The 24,748-nt window shown below is 40.1% G+C and overlaps 1 protein-coding gene across 1 annotated transcript; it reads right to left on the bottom strand.

Annotated features, from left to right (window-relative positions):
* Positions 1-384: 384 nt before the first annotated feature.
* srpk1b (SRSF protein kinase 1b) lies at positions 385-24,252 on the bottom strand. The gene is made up of 16 exons (XM_085406189.1): positions 24,149-24,252; positions 23,459-23,513; positions 11,202-11,329; positions 9,993-10,101; positions 7,340-7,427; positions 7,161-7,248; positions 6,392-6,498; positions 6,059-6,224; positions 5,482-5,507; positions 5,156-5,378; positions 4,610-5,017; positions 3,870-3,964; positions 3,620-3,727; positions 2,857-2,926; positions 2,599-2,691; positions 385-1,482 (listed from the first exon to the last, which is right to left on the bottom strand). The coding sequence occupies exons 1-16, from the start codon at positions 24,159-24,161 to the stop codon at positions 1,298-1,300; spliced, it is 1,962 nt and encodes a 653-aa protein (XP_085262315.1). The 5' UTR covers positions 24,162-24,252; the 3' UTR covers positions 385-1,297.
* Between the last annotated feature and the right edge of the window lie 496 nt (positions 24,253-24,748).

Below are 24,748 nucleotides of genomic sequence, written 5' to 3'. Positions count from 1 at the left end.
GATGGAGAGAATATTTAAGTGGAAAAAAACTGTGGAAAGCAATGACATAAACAACCCAGAGAAACTTTGAAAATTATTTATTCTTACTGCCTAAAGAAAAAAAAAATCAAATGATGAGACATGGACAGTCGAGCCTTTATAGAAAAACAAGCAACATGTTTCTGATAGGACTGAAAGGAATATTACAATAACTTTAAGTACAATCTATGATTTTCACATCCAGCACCTTCTTATACACCTGAATACACACCTTTAAAGATAAAAAAAAAAGAAAGAACGTGTAAAAGAACTGACTGTGCCCTCACTCTGTTCCAGCTTCAAGCTCAAAAAAAAGGAGAAATCAAAGTCCGACTCTTTGGTACACTGTACTGTACACTTGATGTGAATCCACCTATCGCTGGATTTGACTGTGAATGTGGGAATTAAACTTATCGGGTAAAAAAAAGCAACCCGGGTGTAAAAGAGCATTTGGCCAACTCATGCATGAAAAAGAGAAGGGCTCTGATTTTTTTTCTTCACATTATAATGTGTCAAGTACTTCTCTTAAGTCAACATAAACTAATGCTGAAGCTAAAAATCTTTACTTACACAAGAAACCGACACAACAGTTTGGCTATCAGTGTGATTCTGAACTCCCGATGTATGACCTGCACCTGTATACAAATGTACAGTTCTCTGATAACGGTGCTTTGAAAGCTACTAGCTGCTCTTCATTCCAGTAAGCAATATGTAGTTATCACTTTTGAGCTCTCTGCACTCTCTTTAAAGGCTTAAAAGCTGGTACACCTAACATGATGACGAGCAAACAGACAAATTTGACTTCTAAGTGACCTATATGATAATCGAAAGTGGCTCTGATGGTGACTGTTACAACTCTGTTAGCATCCTGTACCTTTCTGCGTTTGTAGAAAAATGTCCTTTTAAACCTGATGATCTCTTGTGTCTAAAATACAGAGAATAATGAGCAGAAGAGAAAAATCTGGAGCTGGCAAAAAAGGGAAAATAAGATCAATAAGTTCTATTCAGCCAGTAACAAAAAGTCATAAATACTGAGAGAGTACTTTGAGCCCGTTTTATTCTCCTTCCCTAACAGAACAGAGATTCAGCAGCAGTCTGTCTATCGTCTCAATGCTTCCCGATGAATGAGAGTGAGAGCCGTGACAACAGGCTACAGGCACGATGGAATCACAGGCTCTCACAGAAATGGAAGTATTTGCTTACTGTACGTTTTCAAGCTTAAGCCCTTCAAACCCATCTTATCCTTTTCACAATATGCAGCTGTGTGTGCAGGCATCCTCTAGGATGAGAGCCATGGGTGGGAGAGGCACTGGGCTGCGGTGGCTCTTCTTTCAGGCACCAGGTCCAGCATGGGAAGCAGGAAGCTGCTGAAAGAGTGGGCCTCCTCTTTGGACCACTCATACTTTTCTACCAGGACATCAAACAGACCCCAAGGCTTCAACTTGGTGATGTGCCGGAGATCACCTGGGAGGAAAACACATTTAAAATTCAATCTGCTGCTTCATCGACACAAACAATCACTTTTCGCAGTCGTCAATCACAACAATACACCTCCACATTTTAGCCAACAACTAGACAAACACGTCCCTGTTTACATGAGCAAAGTGAAGCAGGTGAACAGGTTCAGTTACCTGGAAACCACTCACACACACAACCACAGCATAAAGACAGCTCACAAAGTATACTACTTAACAAACTTCAACAAGGATACATTCCCGTCTAAAGCTCTTGTTTGCACAGAAGAGCAACAGACAACATCTTGTCTGAAGGAATCGCAACCCAGTATAAATTATGCACACCCACCAGCAGAAGGCTCTGCAGGCGGGTGATTAAAACCACCCAGAACATCACCAGCACCAATCGACAGAGCATCACTGATCCTGATGTCATGAAGTGTCTGCAGAGCCCATAGCAATGCAGAAATATCCACTGCGACTTTGCTGCAGTTTCTTCCTTCAGGCTGTGAGACTACTGAACTGATCCTCCTCGCGTCACCACAAAAATCATGTTCCATTTATTAACATAAAGACTAAAATACATTTTTTTAATATTTGATTTCTAATGTAACGGGCTACATCTTAAAGTTTATTATACAAGCATGTGTTGAATAATGACATTTAAATGAATCTTGAATCTATTCACCACCCATGTAACTGAACATGACTATGTGGGATCACATGTCACAGAGCATGTAGGAACCATCTGAAGTGAATTCATAGGCTTCAAATCTATTTATCTCCATTTCATATTCATAACTATAATTATCCTGGTATTGTACTCTTAGTGATTCTATAACAAGCCTGAGTATCTCTTGAGTAAACACGCAGTGGGATCTCTTACTGCTGCTCATGCTGCACTTTCTCTGTAGACTTTGTGGGGATAAATCCACCGCACCACCTCTATAAACTTGAAATAGCTGCACTGATTATAATTTGCTAGTTCAAACCGAGCAGATGGCTGTTCCCTTGAGCCATCAGGTGTTGGGCCTAAAATAGAAATTCTGCACCAAATACCTGAGAGTATATTAAGGTTGAACTGGATGTAGCTGCTGCAGGGGTGGTAGCAGGCGGCCATGTTTACCTTTCTTGGTGAAAAACTCCTTTGAGTATTTGCCTGCCAAGATCAGCTTCCGAGGGACTTTGCCTAGCAGCTCGATGACCAGCGCTATGTGATCTACAGTGAGGCGGCAAAACACAAAAGCAGATGGACTTCACTATTGTTTCTTCAGTATAAGACATAAGTCACAATATGTCGAAACGAGGTGTAGGAGGAAGCTCGTCTTTGCTGGAACTGCTCTCTAGTTAAACTTAGATATATGGATGTTTGGACCACACCAACCTTCATCTCTGGAGTAGTCTTCTCCAGAGTGGGGTTCAAACAGGTAATCTCCAGTAGCCAGCTCAAAGGCCTGAGGAAAGAAGTACATAAGAACTCGAATACAAAAAAAAAAGAGAGATCATACTCTCCCACTGGCTCCCTTCTAAACCCAAACTACAATTTAAAATCCTTCTCCTAAAATACAAAATCCTGAATGACAAAGCTCCATCATAAACCTAATAATGAGACAATATTGCCATACAGCACTTTGATCTCTGAGGAGAGGATTTCTTTCAGTTCCTAGTTTTCAGAAGTAGAATGGGAAGCAGTGTCTTCAGCTATCAGCCCTCTCAGTTTGGATTCAGGAGATAAGATGCCTCTTTCTTGCAAGGTTAAGTCTAATTTTTTCTTTTTGATAAAGTTTATAATTAGGGCTGAATTAGGGAATCTTAGACCATCTTTTTAGATCTGCTGCTTCAGGTTAAGGTTGCTTGGAGACTTCTCACAATGACCTAAGATCTTCTCCACTCTCCATTAATTTATATCAAAACCTGTTGCCTGCTCTCTTGGACAGTTTGTGTTTTGTCCGGTTTGTTGTCCATGGTGTCTCTATATTCCTCTTTTCCATGTTCTCTTTTCCTTCAACCAGGGGTTTTGACACATATGTTCCTCGTCACACTGAAAGCTTCTGCATAACATAAGTTATGTTAAGTTTGCTTTTCAGTGGGGGTTTGTGGGATCAGTTCATTTGCATACAGGTGTACTGTGTGTGAGTCTGTTTTACCATGCAGGCTGTGCTCCAGATGTCTGCTGGTGTGCTATAGCCGGCTCCTATCAACACCTCAAGAGAGCGGTACTGCCGTGTCTGGATGTCATCTGTGAAATGTTTGTGCTATAAAAACAGAAAAGTGAAGACTGGGTCACAAAATGAAAAACATGAACTTGGAAGATTTACAGTAAAAAGACACAGTGAATGTTTCAAGTTCTGCTTAAACGTTTTTTACAGAAAAAGTTTTATTGAATATTATACTCACCACCCAGCAGGCATTGCCGAGGTCAGCAATCTTAACCTGCAATTTGTCAGCATTGAGAGGGTCCAGGGGGTTTACTAACATGCTTCCTGTTGCTCCTGTTAAAGAGAGGAGAAGAAAGTGAAGCTGGTGTGTCTGCAGAGCAATTCTTTGCAGGATATTGTCAAGATAATTAATTATTGGAGGGCATTAGCAATGCGCACTACAGAAAAACAAAAACAAACCTTACAACCCATATTCATTGCGCCACACTGGTAAAAGTGATTTGGTGTACTCCAAATCATTCTCCCAGTCTTCTTATCGGTTACCATCCTTAATACTGCAGTGTGGTAGTAGCCATGCAAAATACTGTACCAATTTCACGAGCAATGCATTGATCAAGAGGCTTTGCATATCCAAGAGTATTACCGCCTTATAAACATGAGGTATGTCTCTGCCAACCAGTTAAGTTGTACTCTGTCCAGACGTCTCCTTTTAGAAAAGATGTCGCCACTTTATTTGAACCCATCATTAAAGTCAGAAATCGTGTTTAAAGATGTGATAATGATGTCTGACCACCAGTTCATCAGTTCATCATTAAGTGAACTTTCACCCTAATTTGAAGAATATTCTAAATGGACGTATACATATCTGACAACTAAAAGACATGATTCCTCTGGTCTCAGCTGCTGTAAACACTGTATTTTAGATATCAGTTTCTTAATTAATACACATTAATACCCCCCCCCCCCCCCCAAACTAACCATCCTGGCTGTTCTCGTCCTCATTTTCTCTTTTGGTCTCCTTTAGAGTGTCCATCTGCTCCTCTATCTTGTCTCCCTCTTTTAGCTCTACAGTGACAGAGTCTGGACTGAGTGAAGCAGGGGGACGTTGCTGCTCGGTATCAGAGTTTCCGTTACAGGATGGCCGCTCTTCTTTGTCACAAAATGCATTGTCGGCCTCTTTATTGCTTTCTGGTTGCTTTGCATCCTGTTGATCCTCCTGTTCCTCTGTACATTGCTCGGTCCCTCGAACCTCTAGACTGGTCTCATTCTCCGGTGTGGCGGCGTGGCCGTTGCAGTTGACCTCCATTCTGTTCTCGTCATCGGCCGTAACCTCCCTCTGTTCATTTAGCCCTGACGTATGAGCAGACTGCTCTTCGGGAGTCAAGTCTGGAGCAAAAAGAGAATAATTTATTTTGTAAAGAAAAATATATCTTGTGCGATCAAACATGAATTCAATCTGCAAATAAAACTAAAACTTATCGGCTGCCCTTCATGACCCTGACCAGGGTCTATCCTCTCATTTACCTGCGTTAGTATGGTTAGTGATGTCCTGCTGCGTGGCAGACGTAGAAAGAGTGGCTGAGGACGTATCTTCAGTGTTCTCCGTAGTCTCCTCGTCATCCTCCTCTTCTCGGGTGTCGGGTAATGCTCCTCCCTCCATCTCATGTATCCTCTTTTCCTGCATCTCGGCCTGCTTTTTTTGCTTCTTCTTCATCTTCTTCTTTTTGTTCTTTGACATTTTGGCTGTCTGGGAGAGGGAGAAAAAGGATAGTTTGCATTTTGAATTCATTCAAATGTAAATTTGTACAAAGTCCTGCACAAGATCTGCTTAACACAAAAAGATAACTTACTGGTTTGGAAGTTGGGGCTGTACTCACTGCAGGAAAGAGGGAAAAAAAAAGAGATTTATGTTGCTGAATGACATGTGGCACATCCTCAGTCCCTCTATTATTAGTATTCTGTTCGAGTGGCTGAGCTGATTCATACCAGTGCTGTACTAATAGACTGTCTGCAGTGGCACCCTGCTCAGTGAGAGTCACACTCCTCTAAGCAAGCTGGTAATTTCCATAACCAATCCAGCGGTGACTCATAGCAGCACACAGCTAAGCTCTCCACTTTTATTAAAAACATCCACAAACACTCTAGTCTCTGAATACGTACATGGCATACACTGGATTATATCATAGGGTTGGAAAAACATTTTATTCTGAACTTCTTGTTTGTGCTTCTTCACACAATCTTAAAATAAACTACTTGCAGTGACAGTTCTCTAATGGCATTATTTGGAAGATTATGGCTCACCGCCACATAAATACATCTGAAACACCTCAAGTCACAGCACCTGGTGACAAACCTAAACAGCAAATCTCCTAGTTGTACGCAGCAAGTCAATCAAACCACAAAGATCTGAATGAGAAAGGTTGCGACCTGCAGAACCCGAGGGAGGTGCGGTGCCAGTCTTCTGCCACTGAGTAGCTTCAGCAGCCATCTTCTTGATGTAGGGCTCATTCACAGTGAGCAGAATGTTCTCCGGTTTGATGTCTGTGTGTATGATCTTACACTTGGTGTGGAGATAGTCTAAACCCTGCAGAACCTGTAGTTCAGAAAAGTCAGATTCAGGGTTAAAGGTGAACGTCTCCCATAATATCAATTAAAGTGCATCATTCATGATGGCAGATAGTTTTGATATAACCATCTTCTTCACTGAAAGACAAACACTTTTCTCCCACTAGAACCTGTCTGTGTTTTGCTGTTCAGTACCTGTCGTATGATGCTTTTAACACAGGGCGAAGGCAGCCCTTGATAATTTGACTTAATAATCCACTTAAGCAGGTGGTACCCAAGTACTTCAAAGACCATACACACATCTGGAGAAATGGAAGTCAAGGACTGAAATAGTGTTTGCAAATTAGAGTTTTTCTATATCAACTAGTGCACACGAACACACACACACACAATCCCATGTTTTCTTCACATCACAAACACAATCTCCATCTACTGCTTCACTACTAATTTAAAGGATGTCTAGACAGGATACAGCACAGAGCTCTAAGACAGATGGAGATAGCATGAGCTTCACTATATCAAACACTGTCACACTGAAAAGACAAAGTTCAAATGAATGTCTGAACAACAAATGTAAATATGGAGTGTAATTAAACTGCGATATCCTGACTTTCCAATGACTGTCAGTCTAAATGCATCTTGTCAGCATGTCTGCACTGAAGCACAACAACACAGATGAGCTAAATTCACATCCAGCCTGAGGTGGTGTGGTCTTACCCTTGGACGTTCATCACTACTGTAGTTAATTGGCCTGGAAATGAATGTAATCATTATGCCCATGCCATCAAACTGAGACAACAACAGCAGGAGGGACAAGGGCAGTTAGCAATTAAGCTGCTGTCAAGCCACTAATGCCTTCCTTAACAGAATGATCAGGCATCAGCTGATAGAGTCAGAAAACTGGTTAGTTTGCACCACTTAAAGGATAATGTTTCATTTGTGACAGAGTAAAAATATAGGATACGAGTTCCATTCATGCCAGAAATTTTGAAGTCATCTAGCAGCTGCACTACTTTCTCTCTGTAAGGGTCACTGGGATCTGTGTTTCTCACCTGGAGAAATAAAAAAAGAGATACAATCGGTGATGTGAGCTGTGGGATATCTACATTATGAGTCTGTGTGAAGTAAAGTGCTGTGCCTTACTGATTTCAGCAGCTTGATTTCATCCAGAGCAGTCTCAGTGTAATGTTCAGCACTTTTTACAACCTTCATGGCCACGAAGCGCTTTTCCCTGGAAATTACATGGACAAAATCAGTGAGTAAAACACATTATACAGTTCAGTGTATGCTGCATTTGCTTAAAAAGACTGGGGCTGTGCTAGAATTCTATCACCATCTTATACCTATTCTGTCTACTAGTAAAATTACTCTTACACATTTTGTACATCATCATTCATATAATGATGTATGACACTAACGCGTTTTTTAAACAATAATAATAAGTTTTTAAAAAGAAAATAAACAATTAAAATAAAATAAAATAAAATAAAATGTCATGCCCCCATCTAAAACACAGATTTCTAAAATTCTCTCTTTGATGTTTAAAATATTGTAAAAACAGGTCTCCAACTCCTGATGAATAAATCTTTCTGAAGCCTTAAGAGATCTCCCAGACCATATCCAACAACGTATGATATGTAGGAGCATCATGTTTCAACCTAATCATAATGCATTTATTACTGCTGTCAATAGTAATTGTAACAGATATTTACCAGCTGACCTCTCAGACCCTGCGGTATCAACCGGATCAATGCAACCTTTGACTCTCTTGCAAGATTTTGGTGAAATAGCTTCTTGGACAGAAGCAGGGTAAGTGCAAATGAGTCCCAATTCGTGTACCATGTTTTTCCAATATATATTCGGTAGGGGTGCAACGATACACAAAATTCACGGTTCGGTTCGGTTCGATACTTTGGTGTCACGGTTCGATATTTTTTCGATACAAAAAAATGTTCATGCCTTTTTAATTTGTCATTTATTAAAATTATAAATATATATTTTAACTCAAAAGTACAGTTTTTAAATTTAACCCTAACCCTTGTGCGTGTTTTTTATTTTGACAGCGAATGCGCACCTGCGGACCACTTATGTGCAGCCCTGGTTATTTAGCTCGTCATATTGCAGCCACAGAAATTCTTTTGTCCATGAAACCATAAAGCTGCACTTTCTTTTTGCCTTATAGTCTGATTTGTCATAACTTCTCCGTTTTGTGGTAAGCTTTTCTTTGGCTGTCACTTCTTCACCCTGACCTGTCTTATTTGGCTCAGCAGAACTGAAATGCTTTTACACACGCACTCACATAAGCTCAGCGATTCTCTGCGCGATCAACCTCTCACATGTTTAAGCTGCGGGAGATTTCACTTGTCATGTTTGCATAGTAAGCTAACAATTAATAAGACGATGTCAGAGGAATTGGTGCGCAAATTATCATCACTCACAGATCAGTGCTGTCGCTCTCTATACACAGTTCGCACAATTGCAAAGTGAAAGCAAAAAAACAAGCGCAAATTCAAACGCGATTTCAATATGTCACATATTGACAGTGGCTCACCGATGCCAATGACATAATTACCCAGCTACATTTCTGAAAGAATGCAAAAGCATTGACATATATTTTTCGTACAATAGCCCGACGGGCAGGGAAGAGATAGATTTTGGTAGCCCGACTGAAAAAATCGCTAGCTCTTTGGAAAAGAGAGTTTATTACAGAGAAATGTCTCTTTCCAAAATAAAAGCTATACTATCCGCTTCTTCTGGGCTATATTCTCAGCAGCATATTAAACATATAAGGAGAATCATGTGCTAACAGCTGTCTAAATGACTCGGCTAAAGTTAGTAGCATGCTTGCTTTTTTTTGTCTGCTTCCACTTGTCTTTGCACTAGGATGATGTCGGCGTAAATGTGCAGTCATATTCGTTGTGTTCCCACTAGTGCTTTCAGGTTAATCTCGTTGAAATGACCTTAACGCCACAACACGGCAAATCTCCGTTAACGAGCTACCGCCGATCACTCCGTGCATGGGGCTAGACGGCCAACACGTTAACGAGCTAACTGCGCTAACACACTAGTTCACACCAATGTAATTGAGCATTGCATGGCACATCCAACATACTGTTTTACTTTAGTCCATGACTCGCTTACCTTCAGGGTCATACGTCACATGAAAACCAAAATAATTCCAAACGCCAGATCTGAATGACGTTCAATTTGCCTGTTGCAAGGAGAGCTTAACTTCTGTCTCGCTAGCTTGCCCTGCGCTCTTCCTTCTGACTATGCTGTCTGTGTTGAGCGCTCAGTGGATCTGCGCTCGACAGTGCAGCCTAGGCGGAGTAGTCGAACACAGATTCACTGAGCGCTCAACACAGACAGCATCGTCAGAAGGAAAATTGATAAAATAAATTACAAATGTTGTATTGTTCGATACATATGCGTACCGAACCGAAAGCACTGTATCGAACGGTTCAATATCGATACGAATATCGTTGCACCCCTAATATTCGGGTAACCTGGGCAGATTTTTGCCATCATTTCTGGAATTCTGAACGAATCGAAATACAACCTTCAATCTGAAGTGCTATAGTGCATATTTCCTTCCATTTATCTGGTAATATTTCTGTCTGAAATTCAGCATCTCAACTTACATAAGTCTGATCAAATGTTAGCCACACTGGTGTCTGAATTACAGAAACGCGCATTGATCTCTAAAAGTAAAATCTCTTTAATAAATAAATCAGGTTGTCAGGTGATTAATTCTAAACACAGAAAAATTAATAATATTTTGTGAAAGCAAACTTACTGGATATCCCAGGCCAGCCACACAGTGGAGAAGTGACCCCAGCCAAGCTTACGGATCACATGGTATCTCCCATTGAACAGATCTCCAATCCTCACATGGTGATATCCACCTGACCAAAGGCACATGCATTGTCAAACAATGTATACAGAATATCCTGCAGGAGGATTTCGCTTAAAGGTTTTACTGTTCATGCAATTAGCCTGAAATGGGTGAAACTAAACTAAAGTGGGGTGGTGTTTTCTGTTTGTTTCTATGCAAATATGCAAAGAGCTTTTTTTTTCTTTTTTTTTTTTGGGGGGGGGGGGGCATTCAAAGACCAGCAAGTTGGTTCATTTCTTCTTGGTCAGTTAATGTCAGTGATGTGAGGACACAAAACTGGTGGGTACAGACACGCATAACAGAAGCAAGTCCTAATTGCAGGTGTTGAAGGTTGAATGAAGACTGAGAGCATCCAGATATGATATGACTGGGATGGTTAGATGAAACTTTATTAATCCCTCGGGTGGGTTCCTCCGGGAAATTCAGTTTCCAGTAGCAAAGCACCGAAAGAAGTTGCATGTTACAGATACATTAAGGGGGATGGGAGTAGGGATATAAGCATAAATACACCATATATACACATATATAGATACAGAATATACAATATGGATGAATAGGATTGCTCATTTGAGTGAGTATATTGCACAGTGATTATTGCACAGTCAAATATAAGAAAGAGACAAAAAACAAAAAACAAATATTGCAAATATTGCACCGTGTAGAAAAGCCCCTACAACTCAGTTGTTCCCGCCCTCCCTTGTCCCCCTGTTTCTCCTCCCTGAGGTGAAGTGTTGATAATATATTATCATCATCATCAGTAAAAAGGTTTACAGAGTTTAAAACATGTAACATTTTAAGTGTTACAGAAAGCCTGGGTGGCATGTTCACCAGCTTTACATCTATACTGGACAACACTGGAACTTTGTTTTGGCTCCAGTATAGTGGTGGCTTTGAAGCATGAGAAGACGACAGCCTGTCTGAGAGAGGTGTTGAAGATATTTCTGAGGATGTGTTAGCTGAGACCCAGTTTTTTCTTGGGACACTTTAGTTTGCCTGCTTGTTGAGTTCCTTCATGCATTTTAAAAAAAAAAAGAAAAGAAAAGAAAGAAAAAAATGACACCCCTCACACACAAACACACATTTCATTGTAAAGAGTAAGAGAGATCGTACCCCTGCAGTAGTCGTTGGGGTCCTCCTGTTCATCGTCATCAGAGCCCAAGATCTCTTCATCCTGCTCTGGTAACGGAGACTCTGCCTGACCTGGCTGAGAGCCGCCTCCACGGCCATGAGGCTCTGGTCTGGGTGAAGAAGAGAACCAGAGAGACAGGGGTGGTAAAACAGACAGGAAAGTGTGAAATTCAGGAACATAAATGACAGGAAGAAAGGGAAGTGTGAAAGAAAAAACATTGACGGCTGAAAAGCTGGTGAAAGATGATGTCAGACTGGCTCACAAAGATGGATGTCAAAGAGTTTACAGCACGGTTTTATCCAAAATAAACTCATGAACAATATCAAGGATCAGGATAAATTCTCAATCCACTAAAAAGTACAAGTGTAATATTTCTGTGATGACAGCCATTATGGAAAGGGTCTGAGCTTCAATGTATTAATATTGATGTATATATGTAAGCCAGGATACTTTTGACCCTGTCTGGATCAGAGAAGATTCAAAACAAATTCAGACTTGTGCACCCAATTCTTGTTTTTTAAAATCATTAAAGATGTATGCTGTACAATCATTCCAATCAATTAAAGGAAATCATTAAAATTAGCATGAAATTCATATCCAAGGTGAGTGGATGTAAACCTCTGAGAACAACTATACATCGGTAGTAATCATCTGACTCTACTTGGTTACTTGTTATCAACTGAATAACAAGTAACCACAGTTAGCGTGTATTTTGAGAAAGAATAAGTTAAAGTGAAATGATGTCACGTTAAGCTCCTTAATTTCCAGTAGCCGGCAACACAATGCTGCAGTGGTTAGCAGATCGTGGTCCTGGGTTTGTATCCGCCGACTATTCTGTGTGGCAAGTGAATGTTCTCCCCGTGCCTGTGCAGGTTCTACTTTGGGAACTCCCTCTATGTGTCATGGTGCATCCCGGAATAAGTTGGAAGTTAAAATTCGAGTTCCCAGTTGGAATTAAAAAAAATTGTTTTTCCTTGCTTTTCCTGGTACACGCCAAATCCAACATCCAAGTTCCGAGGTATCTGGAACGCAGCATTAAGGTGCAGGCATACCCTTTGCATTGGTCACTTCATGGGCTGCCGCAAAGATGATCATGCAATCACTTCTATTTATGCTCGGTATTAAGGTGGAGACAGCCACTGCAGTATTCACCTGAATAATAGGTGTCCCCACTCAGACAATATAGCAACATCAGCGCTGACATATGAAGAGAAAAACTCAAAACCACAAGCTAGCACATTGCCGAATGCTTTTCCACAAAGTCTCATCTTTTCAAACTATTGCAACATCCGCCCCAATAAAATCTGTAAACTTCTGAACTTCTGCTCTGAAATATCAATAAAATGGTGGAAAAAAACTGACGGTAAGAAGGCCTTAGGCTTCTAAAAGACTGGCGACCTCTCCAGGCTGTACCCCACCTTCTAGCCTATGATAGCCGGGGTAGTCTCCAGCACCCTCTTAACACTGAACTGGATAAACAGAAGAAATAGATGGTTGGAAAAGGAAATGGATATTCAAAATCATCATTAAATCTACAAGTTACAAAGAAAATACTTTATTTATTTATAGGATTGTGTATTTTTAAAAGTAACATGGGGCACTTTTTTCTAAAGTGGTGACTTTATACATACGTTTACATGCCAAAACCATTTCTCCCCGCCCTAGGAGGTCTGACAAGCGCATCACAGATATTTACTCACTCCTGAGAGTTCGAGGAATTTGGGTCAAAGTGACTTCATTTAAATATTAGGTTATACACATTTAAAAAAAAAAAAACAAAAAACAAAAAACAATAACGCAAAGTGAAAATGTTTTTAAAAAATCTAAATGCAGTAGTATTTTGTTTTTGAGCAGTTTTTTCATCACACTGTAGGTGTACAGAGACGTCGGTCAGGACAAGAACAATGCAGTACAAAATTGGATCAGAGAAGCCAAGTGGCCTGGTTAGCAGAGCTGCTGCGAAGAGGGGCATTTTCAACTTATAAATTCTTTCTTATTTTACCTCCTGAGAGTCCAAAGCCTTTTTAACAATTAGAAAAAATTACATTAAAAGAGCAAAACATGTATTTTTCCACAAAAACATATTTCCCCCCCAAAAAAAACATGCTTTAAATTATTCCCGTGCTTTACTTTATTATATTACTGTTATTTTCAGTTATTTAATATATTTATTATTATTATTATTTGGCTCCATTTTAATATCTAATCTTCCACAGGCTTCCCTTAATTCAGTTTGTCATCCTTCTCCTTTCAAGTAATATTAGACATAATTTACTCAACTCCACTGTAGCACATTTCTGGAGTAGCATTTGAAAAAAATAATAACAGCATGAAAGCAAGTGCCAGCATCAATGAGAGAAACTGATGTAAGCTCTTAAGCTCCAGAATCTATTTTGTTTTTTAGCTACACACAGGATGTAAAGCAGAAAAAGAGAAGAGGTGCGTGACTTGTGTTTCCTGAAAAACACCACACAGAGACTGAAGCATCTTACTTTGCATGGCAACTGGATTCTCGCAAGATTTACAAGATCATGAACTTTCTAAGCTTTGAGCTACGTGTGTGTATTTATACCAAAGTGTGCAACAAGAAACTGCAGGCCAATAAGGTAACAACCATTATGGGTCTTCATAATGTCACCATTTCTAATGCGATTTTATCTTTATTTAAATATGAATTATAATAATAATCTACTTCAATACTTTTGACGTAATTACCTACAATTTGAATCCATAGTGTCAGGTTGTAGAGCATCACCAAAAACAATGTAGTGATGTACTGCACTAATATATAATATCACCAAAGAGAAATACCATGTAGTTAAATATATGATTTAGGCTCACGATGGTTAACTGAGCAAGATGTGCAGTGGTTATCTAAAAATGACTAACTGCATATTAAAAATGAAGTCTACAGGTGCTCATACTGGAAAATTCAAAGTGAAAGAGACACAGTGTTTATTTTGTCAAACAAACATGTTTGAAGTCAAACATGTTAAACAAAGGCCCCTGAAGAATGATTTAACAGCATGTCACAGTTTCTTTAAGCTTCAGCTGCTGAAAACAAAAACAATTCTCTTGCTTTTCCAAGAGCGGCACAATGTTTGACTACTGACTATGTAAATGGTTATATAAAGTCAAGCCTCAACAAAATCTAAAATTAAATAATCAGCTAAATCTAAGTAACCATTCCTCCAGAAATAAGAGCATCAATAAAACCAAAGTGCTTATAATGGGCTACCCTATTTCCCCCCGGTGACGGTACACTGTGGAGGTAAGTAAGATAAAAGCTCACTGCTTCCAGCAAGAAATGTTTTCTGTATGCAGTGCAGGCAGATGCTTTTCCTCACAGCTGACAGATTCTTTCTTTATAATACTTCCAGCCTTGAATAGATGTTCCAATCTCACATATAAAATCTCTTATGATCTCAGGTCTAAGCAGATTCATTTATCCAGCTAATGTACAATGTTGGAGCTAAAGCATAACAACATGTTGTTCACATAGATTTGCAGCTAATTAAAGGAAGTGACAGGGTAATAAGCAGCTGACATTACTGTGCACCCTCTGAAAAAGAAAATGTGTGGAGATGCTAAATTTGCTTCGGTCGGTACTTTATCGTGTTCCAGTTGCAATCAATTTTAAAGTAATTAGGATTAGTGTGCATAGCTAATCAGTTCATTGGCTTAGGTCAGAGCAGGATGACCACTGTGGATGCATCTTAACAAAATGTGCCCGCAAAGCTGTGTCACGTTTAGTTGTTTGTTCAACTCAGCTGTTTATTACTGCTCCTTAGGGGAGGAAGGCAATTATAATGTTGAGCTTAAGTCAGAACTGCAGAGATTAACTAATTAACCAAAGTCCTTTTCTACAGTGACAAAAAGTAGCTTGGAGTTCAAGTAGGTGAAATTAAAATAGGCTTTCTGCTTGGAACCTGACCACTTCTGCCTTTATGATGCAGGTGTATAAGAGAGGAGAAGATACAAATGCAGCCAGTGAAACATGTACCCAGTGCACTTTCTATTTGCATATCTGCCAACACAGTACAACAGATCTGTGATATTTTAAATATCACAATAACACTACAGGCCTGCTGATATCAGTCTAGCTGCTGTGTGTGGGAGGTATCCTCAAAGGAAAAAAGAATAAGACAAAAAGGTTTTGTATCATTACTCGTTCTGCGTCTGCATTACACATTCACCCGCCTGCGGTGAGAATTCCTCCTGAAAAGGTGTCACTGAAATGGGCATACGCGCATTTTTTCCTGCCCTCTGATTGGACTGTATGCACCCCTGAAAATTTTTGGGTCCCCTTAGATTTGATTGCAGTATTCAAGTGAATAAACACCAAAACCGCACTACTTTTAGAGCTGACAACTCCTACAAGGTGAATTTCTATTATGACTAATAGAAGCGTTCCTGCCTCCAGACTTTGTGCACATTACTGCAAGAAATATGAACACAAACAGTCTGATGAAGGCAAAACAAAACTAAATTTGCTTGCTTACTCAGAGCAAACAGAGCACAGTCATTGAGCGAAACCATTCAAAAGGCCTAACTCCTTTCATTCCTAATATACAAATGATGAAAAGCAAAACAGATTTGTATCAAAAATAGGTGAGGGTGGTCTCTGCCTATGCAGCTACTCATGGAAAAACCTGGATATTATTCTAATAGTCCTGAAACAACATCTTTATATTTGGACATGTCAAAGCTAGTGAATAAGGGTACAGGGGATGTCAATAAATGTCATCTTTATGGAGGAAAGTGCTAAAGTGACAACGACAATGAACAAAAACAGAAAAAAGAAAAGAAAGAACCGATTCCAAGTTTCTAAGCTTCTTTTGTAATGTTTAAACACAATGAAGGGATTTTTATATGTAGATCCATGACATGTCAATAAAGAGAACTACATCAACATATTTATGCTGACAGTTTTTAAATCAGCCACAAAGTTTTTTTGGACATTGAATCCAAAGACAACTAAAAATAGCTGACAGCATTAGGACAGAAAGGGGGAAAGAAATGTGGAGGTTAGAAACCAATGCCTGCATGTAAACCAGGAGAAGAAAAAAAAATGTAGCACGACCTCCAACCGATCAAGAGCATTCACACATTTGAAGCCAAAACACAGCAGGCAATCATGCTTTTCCAGATCACGTATCTAAGTTTGTTTGGTCCCCCCCCCCCTTTAACTGCGGTACGACGACACTTGGACCGAGACAGTTCAATGACCTCAGATCACACGACAAAAACCTGGATACATCAAGGACTTCTGCAGCACTGGAAACACCTGGACGTGAGTCATATCTCGTCTGGAGCTGTCAACAAACGCATACACACTCATCCTACTCTTACCTGCAAGATGCACGGATACCCATGGGATGATGCAGGGAGGAGGCCCAGAGAAGAGAGGGTGTAGGTGTTGAAAAAGCCTCTTACTCCATCCAACAGGAGGAAAAGAAAGAGGTATTAGAGGTTCAGAAAAGGGATGGAGAGAGTTTAAAAAAAGTACAAGTGGAGGAGAAGGAGGAGAAAGCGATCAGTGCTGACAACTGAAAAGCAGTGATTATAACAGAAGAGAGCAGAGAAGAGGAGAGAGGATGGATCAGAGCAGTGATGGGGAATACGAGCGAAGAGAGGAGAAATGTAGAGGCTCAACTGCAGGCTGAGCACTGAGGCTGAGTCCTGGAGCGCAGGGTACTACTGCACACTCCCCGACTCTCTCGCTCACTTTTTTCTCTCACACATTCACGTCTCTCTTTCTCTCCGTCTGACCGAGAACTCTCCTTGGCTGTCGTCAGCCTCTGGCCCAGCCCTCTTTCGCCGACAGCTGGGACATGATTGGATGATACAGCCCAGCACTGCATTGCAGGTGAGGGACGACATCAACCCCCCACACACACACATACACAAACCAATCTGACCAAAACAACACTGTTCTCTATTCCCCCTCTCTGTCTGTCGATCACCATCGCGCTTGCCTGTTATTCAACAATGCTTCACTTACTCATATTTGCACGGAAACATCAGTGCTGCAGTTTATTGTGCAATCATCAGACCTTACTCATAGAAAGGCAGACTTTCAAACTGTTGGACGATTCATGTAATGGGGAAGGAATCAGCTAGGTATCCGCAACTTGAAATGCTACTGCACTTCACAAGTTTCTGGAGCTGTATTGGAATAGCTTTGCATGACTTGGGGCCATTTTTTTGTGATTGGCCATTTAACATTTTCCAACAGCGCACAATGAGATTGCTGAACCTTCTTCTCCCTCCACACATATACTTGCTCACAGTGAAAATGAATACCAACAAGCAACCTGAGGGACATGAATGATTTAGCAACTTCTTTCCAACTTCTAACATACACATAGGGATAAATGATCAACATGTTGTACAACGTGTAACACGTACTGAAGTTACTAAAGAAAACCTTTTAAAATAAAGATAACGTACACTGTATGGGCTCTGGGATACCTCAGAACCCAACAGTATTTAACAGGTCTCCAGTGCATTGCAATCGTAGTTACAAACTATGAGTCAACGAAACAATTCAGTAATGTTGCTTTACAGCCAATTATCTAAATTAGCAAGATAAAATTATACAAAAGTACAAAATAAAAGTTATCTCTACAAAAGCAGACAGTTATGAGTACCATGTTTGTGTTGTTGAAGATATCTGAGACAGTAAATTAGATACAACTACAGAATAATACAAAATCTGGACAATGCAGCAAATCCACCTTCGTTCTATATATGAGAGTTACTTGGTTTGTACTCGTCCCCAGAACACACATGAAAATCTAGTAGAAGTAAAAGCATATGTGTCAATAGAGAAATGTGTGATAACTGAATCTCATTTCTCTGCTGCAGTTTCAGATTTGTTATCGTGTGCACACACTTGAATGCAACCTGGTCAATTACAATGAGAAGCTGTGAAAAAAAGAGCTCTATAAACTTTGCGCAGTCACTTTGAAGTTCAAAACAGTTTTCTGTGTTTCAGTGACTGCTGCCAGTTTTTATTATACATTGAAAAATAATCAGATAGTGTTTTTATCCAACAACAACAACAACCAATTCAGGAACCCACTGACTGCCATCTAATAACTTAACCCTCTAGGCCACAATGGTTAATCCTTTTGGTGGGGTAAGCAATTGTCAGGATAGCTGATATCTAAAAAATAAATAAATAATAAAAAGCTAAACTGTGGTCATGAAATAACTGATTATCTTGAGATCACGCTGCAGCCAGTGCATTCCCTGTGTTGTTCTCCCTGCAGACCTTTCGTGTTCATGCCAAAGCCTGCTTAAATATATTAGGTCTAAACTACTTGGTCTAGAAAGCCTCTGGAACCAAAACTCTTATCTACACTCCTGTTTTTAGGGATTAAAGCAAACATAACCACATGCCAAAATTTGAACAGCCACAGCTTCAACAAAACTGGTCACCCTGAGCTGACTGTTTAACTCTTTTGTACACAAAGACCCAATAAATAGTCTGTAAATGTGTTATTCCGTTATTGTCCGTCAGAGAGACAAAATCTATAAAAAACTGCAATCACTTTACATGCCCGTCACTTCTGAGCACACATCTGATCTGACAGAATGTGTTAGCATCTCCTGCTTTCTCCTAGCCAAACTTTTTCCACCCATCCAGCCCTATCAGATCGTTAGAGCAAAACAAACAAGGGCACACAGAAGCAGTGGAGCTTGTGAGGATGGAGTATGGCCAAGAAGTTTAGCTTCCCTACTTGCTCCTTCGAAATGAAATCAATGCAAAATGCCTCGGCAGCAAAATGAAACAGCAGCAATAGGTATCTGTGCCGAAGGCCTCAGGGTGCAGTGCAAACAAAGTCTAAATGTGTGTGGTGCAGCATTTTGCCTTAAGCACTCGAACACCTACTGAAGGCATACGAGTGAAGCAAAGGATGCTTGTTAACGTCTTCAAATCTTCCTCACAGAAATGATTTACATCTACCTGCTGTGTAAGCACCAACTTTATATAATATGTTCTTTCCGATATTCAGAGCTATGTGGGTTAACTTTACAGAAATTTGTCTTAATAGAGACAGTGTTTTATGTTACACGCAGAGTTTTTTTGTACAAACCAGGTTTCCAAGCAGCCTGAGAAAGACACAGAGGGAGGGAGAGGCCAGCACACCACTACTTAAACCACTGCAGATTTCCATGGTTCACAAAAACAAATCCCTCCATAAAAACAGCTGAAACCCCGACATTTTTGAGGCCTGATGTGACCCGCCTCCCCATGACACCCAACACACACACACACACACACACACACACACACACACACACACACACACACACACACACACACACACACACACACACACACACACACACACACACACACACACACACACAAAAAAACACCCCCCCAAAAAATACTCGTGTTTATGTGTATTTATTCTGCTTCTGACAAGACGGAAGAAAGAACAGTGGTTAACCTACAGCATGAGGACAAAAAGAAAGCAAGAGAGAGAGAAACAGAGCAACACAGAGCTGTAGTCAGCTGCAGATGATGAAAGATTTGATGTGTTATGTAATGAACTGCAGCAATGGCTGGAAGAGAAAAGAGAGCAATGAAAGCAAAATATAACAGAGAGCAATGGTGCTGGAAAATATAATAATGGCTATTCGTGTTCAGTCGCCTGAGAGGACCGCAGTCCTAAAATTAAAATCTGAGGCACAGAAATTTGCAGGGAAAAAAAAAATGTTTCCTGTCTAACGTGATGCAAACAAACAAGAAAACAAGTCTGCAACTGAAACAAGAAATAAAATTTTAAGGGAAGCAGAAATAAGGTCCTGTGTGACAAGCATAAATCTTCCAATCCTGTTCTCAGTCACTTGTAAAAGGACTAAGTGAAACACATGAACAGGCAGTGAGGTGCTTAGTAAGGCAAAAGCCTGAACGTGCTCCCTAATTTAAAACAAAAATAAAGGGGAAAAAATGGGATCAGAACATCAGTATGTCAGCCAAGCTCTGTCTAAACTAGCAACACAAACTCATACACACACACTAAAACACTACTCTGACTCCCATCGTGGCAGATTAAAGAACCAGAACATGCATGCTCCAAGTCTGACTCGCTTCCCACAAGAGAACTGCAGTGCTACTCACTTGCATGTTAGACCGCTGGCAAGCTTCACTACAGCTGAATTGATGGAGAAAATCCAGTCCAGAAGCCACATGACTAAGAAGACACTAGCCTAAAGCTTTGTTACACAAGTCTATGATGAACTAAAATAAGCGCTGGCAAAGGTCTTTTTAAAGCTAGATTAAGACTTTTGTGACCTGAGACCAGGTCCATGTGCTCTCCGCTGGCTCTTTAACTGTACACTAGCTGCTGTGTCCTTTCAGCACAGCAGCCCCAACAGAGCGACTGACACAAGAGAGCGGGAGGGAAGGACCACGATGGGAGTAAGGGCGAGAGAGAGAGAGTGAGAGAGAGAGAGAGAGAGAGAGATGAGACAAAAAGAGCCAGATAGTGCAAAAGGGAGACAGAGTAAGAGGAAAAAAGTGGAAAAAGAAGATTTGATCCATCCTTGAATGGTTTCTACTTGTGTGTTGGTAAGTGAGCAAGTAAGCACTTTCTTCTGAACACCTTACACTGTATAAAAGATGGACGTAGCCACCATGATGACACACTGGTTTCTGAAGTCCCGTGTAGAAGCTTCAAGACGAACGCTTTCACTGTCTCTGTGCTTTGAAACGAGTGAGTGGTGGATCTGATGGTGAAACCAAAAGCTCATTGGTTAAGCACTTGTCAATCATTAACCAAGTTGTTAGCCTCCTTTTTTGGCATTTAGAATAACCCAAATTTACAAAACTGACCTAATGTTTTATTCAGTAGGACGTGAAATGGGCAACTGAGTGTCGGGAAAGTGTTTCTAGATCTCCTGGCAGAGGAACATCTTCCCTCTGCTATCACTCTTTGCTAGAATGTCGGTTGAAGGCTTTTCCACACTGACTTCATTTTTCTTCAACCGGATGCTACTTCCATCTTTTACACTGTCTATGCTGAATATACATGCAGTGCATCATTGTTTCATGTGCAAAAAGTTTTCAAGGGTTGTAGCAAATTTTAATGACTGTGGAAACCATGCATCCTCCAGATTAAAGAACAAAGGGACCATTCAACCTGTGATCTGCACAGATTTCAAAAAAGCACCTGTGATGGTGTGGGGACATTAAGCTGGATAATAGGGCTGCCACAAACGATTATTTTGATAGTCGACTAGTCACCGATTATTTTTGCGATTAGTCGACTAATCAGATCATCATCCATTGGACGTAAAATGTACAGCTTATTGCACCAGCAGCATCTGCTCTTATATAACTATCATTAGCTTAAAGCTTTAAGTGTTTAAGGTCTGTGCTAACTAAAAATAAAGACAAGATGATAGTTTATTAAATTTTAATGAAATCTGCAGATTGTTTCGGTGAAGTTTAATCAACTCCCTGCTATCTAAAATATAACAGGACACCGGAGTAAATTTTACAGCATCTCACACTTCTGATAATCAGCTGTCTGCTTGACATTTATTCAGCTGTGTAAGAACTATAACTTTAATCTCAGCCAAACCGATTTACTCAGGAACAAATAAAATACTAAAAAAAGCCAAACAATAACATTTTAAGTTATCTAAGTGACTTATATATATATTTAACCTGAGTAGCGAAAGACGGCAGTGGGTTTGAAAACGATCTGCCGGGAGTCCGGTGTTCTCACGGCTCTAGTGAGCCTTGCCCCCGGCTAGCTATCGAGCTAGTGGGTAACAGACGTCTCCGAAAACGTCGGAGCGCTTTTGAAAATATGTGGTGTCTTGATAAACTGAGCAGATATTTGAGGTTTACACAGCTACATTCTCGCCTGAAAATATGTTAAACGTTTATTTTGTGACCCAGAAAGAATAATAAGAGTAACATTAAAACTAACTAGCTGCCGCCATTGTTGGAAACTGAGCTGGGCCGCGCTATGAATTCTGGGACACAGCTGCTTCTTCTTCTTCGGGGTTTAACGGCAGCTGGCATCCTTGTACATGCAGTGCTGCCATCTTCTGTTTCAGTCCGTTATTACACTCTTAAATCCTACTAATTCCTGCGTCTTTTGGGATCTTACAAAGCTTCAAACGACGCGTCGACTATTAAATTAGTCGTCGACGATTTTGATAGTCGACGTAATCGTGACTAGTCGACTAATCGTGGCAGCCCTACTGGATAATGAGTCCACTAGGGTCCTCCAAGTGATTCTGTCATCAGACAGTGAGGACAAGGGTTCGTGCCTGCCTGTTTTTTGTGACTGTGGAGACTCGACTATGGAAAATTTACATTGCAATGCACCAACTACACGTGCGTCCCAGCAGCGGACTTCAACGAACTATAACAGAAATGACTACTCGACCAACGGTACTCTAACTGTCCATAATCCATTATAATCAAAGCCTTACTATGTATACACGTGCAGAAGTAACATGTACATATGGAATCCAGGAATCCAGCCATGTATCCACTGTATGAAAAAATCTGCCAGATCAAACTGCGGCGCTATCCGCTGTCACGACCCCTTGTAAATAAGAGAGCAGCCAGAAGTAGCTTTTATTGTTTAACATATGTCTTAAAGTAGCATCTGTATTCCAAGTGGTATTTTTAGTTAAATATATGCAAATACATTTTGTGTGTTCTGTTTTGTTTTGTATACACATAACACGTGCATATGCATACATATACAGCTGAATACACAACTGTCTGTAAACATCTATAGCTTGCAAATGTTATACACTCCATACACACATATATTTGCCTTTTTGTGCCTTCATTAGGTTGCTGTTTAAAATCTATTCTCCTCTGCCCTTAATGTTATAAAGGTCAAATAATGCACTTTAACCACGGTGATAAAGTTTATAAAACTGTCACGAATTGTGACAAACCATGCACTCAAACTATCTGAAGCATCAATATGTTTAAAATTGACTCAAAAACCCTCAAATATCAAAGCCCTTTCTCTATAATTATGAACTAACTTAAAATTATCTTCAATTATAAAGCGTTACAATGTGATGCTGCAACTATCAGTCTGCGTTGCAAATGATCGAATAAGAGCCAAATGATAGAAAGCAGCCGAGCAGTGTTCAGGACTGAACCATCTGCTTTGTGTCTTTATAATAATATAAATTAACTTGTGGTGTAAAAACAAGAGAAAGGTCCATCTTCACTTACTTTTTGCCAGGTTTCCGGGGCTTTGTCCTCTTCTTCCTTGCTTGCATCGCTAGTACTAAAGAGCAGAGAGGAAAGTGGTACAACATAAAGCACAGCTCCAAATATAGCAGCTGTATCTTTATAACACGACACCATGTCAAAAGCCGTTTTCGTGACTTTTTATTCCAGGGAGTGCTGGTGTAACTCGTAGTTCAAACTTATATTAGCAACAAATGAGGCTAGCAGGTTACTCCGCGTACGTAAATAGACAGAAAACCGGCCTCAGGGGTGTGTTGCCTCACATAAAAGAGGCATTTTAAGTTAGCTGCTAATAGCCAACTTGGTGCTTTTCACAGTGAATGTGATATTTCCCCTTTCTCCATTATCATGTGGACCCCTGGTAAATTTTATTTAAAGTTTTTGGGATTGTGTGTATCATTTATACTCTAATTCGGATCGACACTTTCCGCATACTTTGTCCACCATCTAATCTACTATGACGGCTATAGCTAGCATACTGTTAACACATACACAGAGAGAGCAGAGCGCATGGTCCACTTATACTTTCTGTCAGTTCTTAACGTTTCTTGTTATAACATTAGTTGTTACTATCGTTTCAGCAGACAACTGGCCTGATAAATGTCGAAAAGAAAAGCGTATCTCCTACAAGAATCCGTATAAAAAGCATTTTGCTTCAGTTAGCTACGTTACCTTTTCTTTCCATGCTGAAAACCAGTCAGGGCATATGCTGCGTTCGAGGACTGTTGGAAAAGTGAAAACTCTAAAGTCCGCCAAAATGACCAAACAGAGCGGATATGCGTTTGTTCCTGGGGGCAGTGTCCGTAGATACCGCCTTCGATCGTATTAAGTATCTTTTGTCAAATAAATTTAGCGCTCAGCACTTCATTTTGGAATTCCTTGCTAAGTTTGATTGTTAGCTTTACTGTTTATTGTTGTTTATTTTTGCACTGAAAAGTCGCACTTCTTCCATGAAGAAGAAAAGCTTCCCTGAGGAAATACTCATGAGTATTTTGGATTTTAATCATTACTTTTCCCCTTCATCTTAAAGTTTGGGCTTTTTATAAATCAGGGAGAGCCTACAAAGTGCTGAGAGCATCAGAGAGAAGCATCAAAGCAGCTATCAACCTGAGAGGAGCACTGAGTCAGCACTCTGTTTGCGTGAAAAAACATCATTTACTTTTAATTATCTAAAATGCCAAGCTGGGTAACAAACTGAAGTCTTGTACTCATTTTACTAATAATTATTATTTATTTGCTTCTTTAATACTGGGAAAACATTCAACTGACTTA

This window comes from Rhamphochromis longiceps, linkage group LG5 (genome assembly GCF_057381845.1).
Source record: "Rhamphochromis longiceps isolate RC_006_pf linkage group LG5, R_longiceps_female_GT1.1, whole genome shotgun sequence".
Taxonomy (NCBI): Eukaryota; Metazoa; Chordata; class Actinopteri; order Cichliformes; family Cichlidae; genus Rhamphochromis; species Rhamphochromis longiceps.
This window is presented reverse-complemented; position numbering and strand designations above follow the sequence as displayed.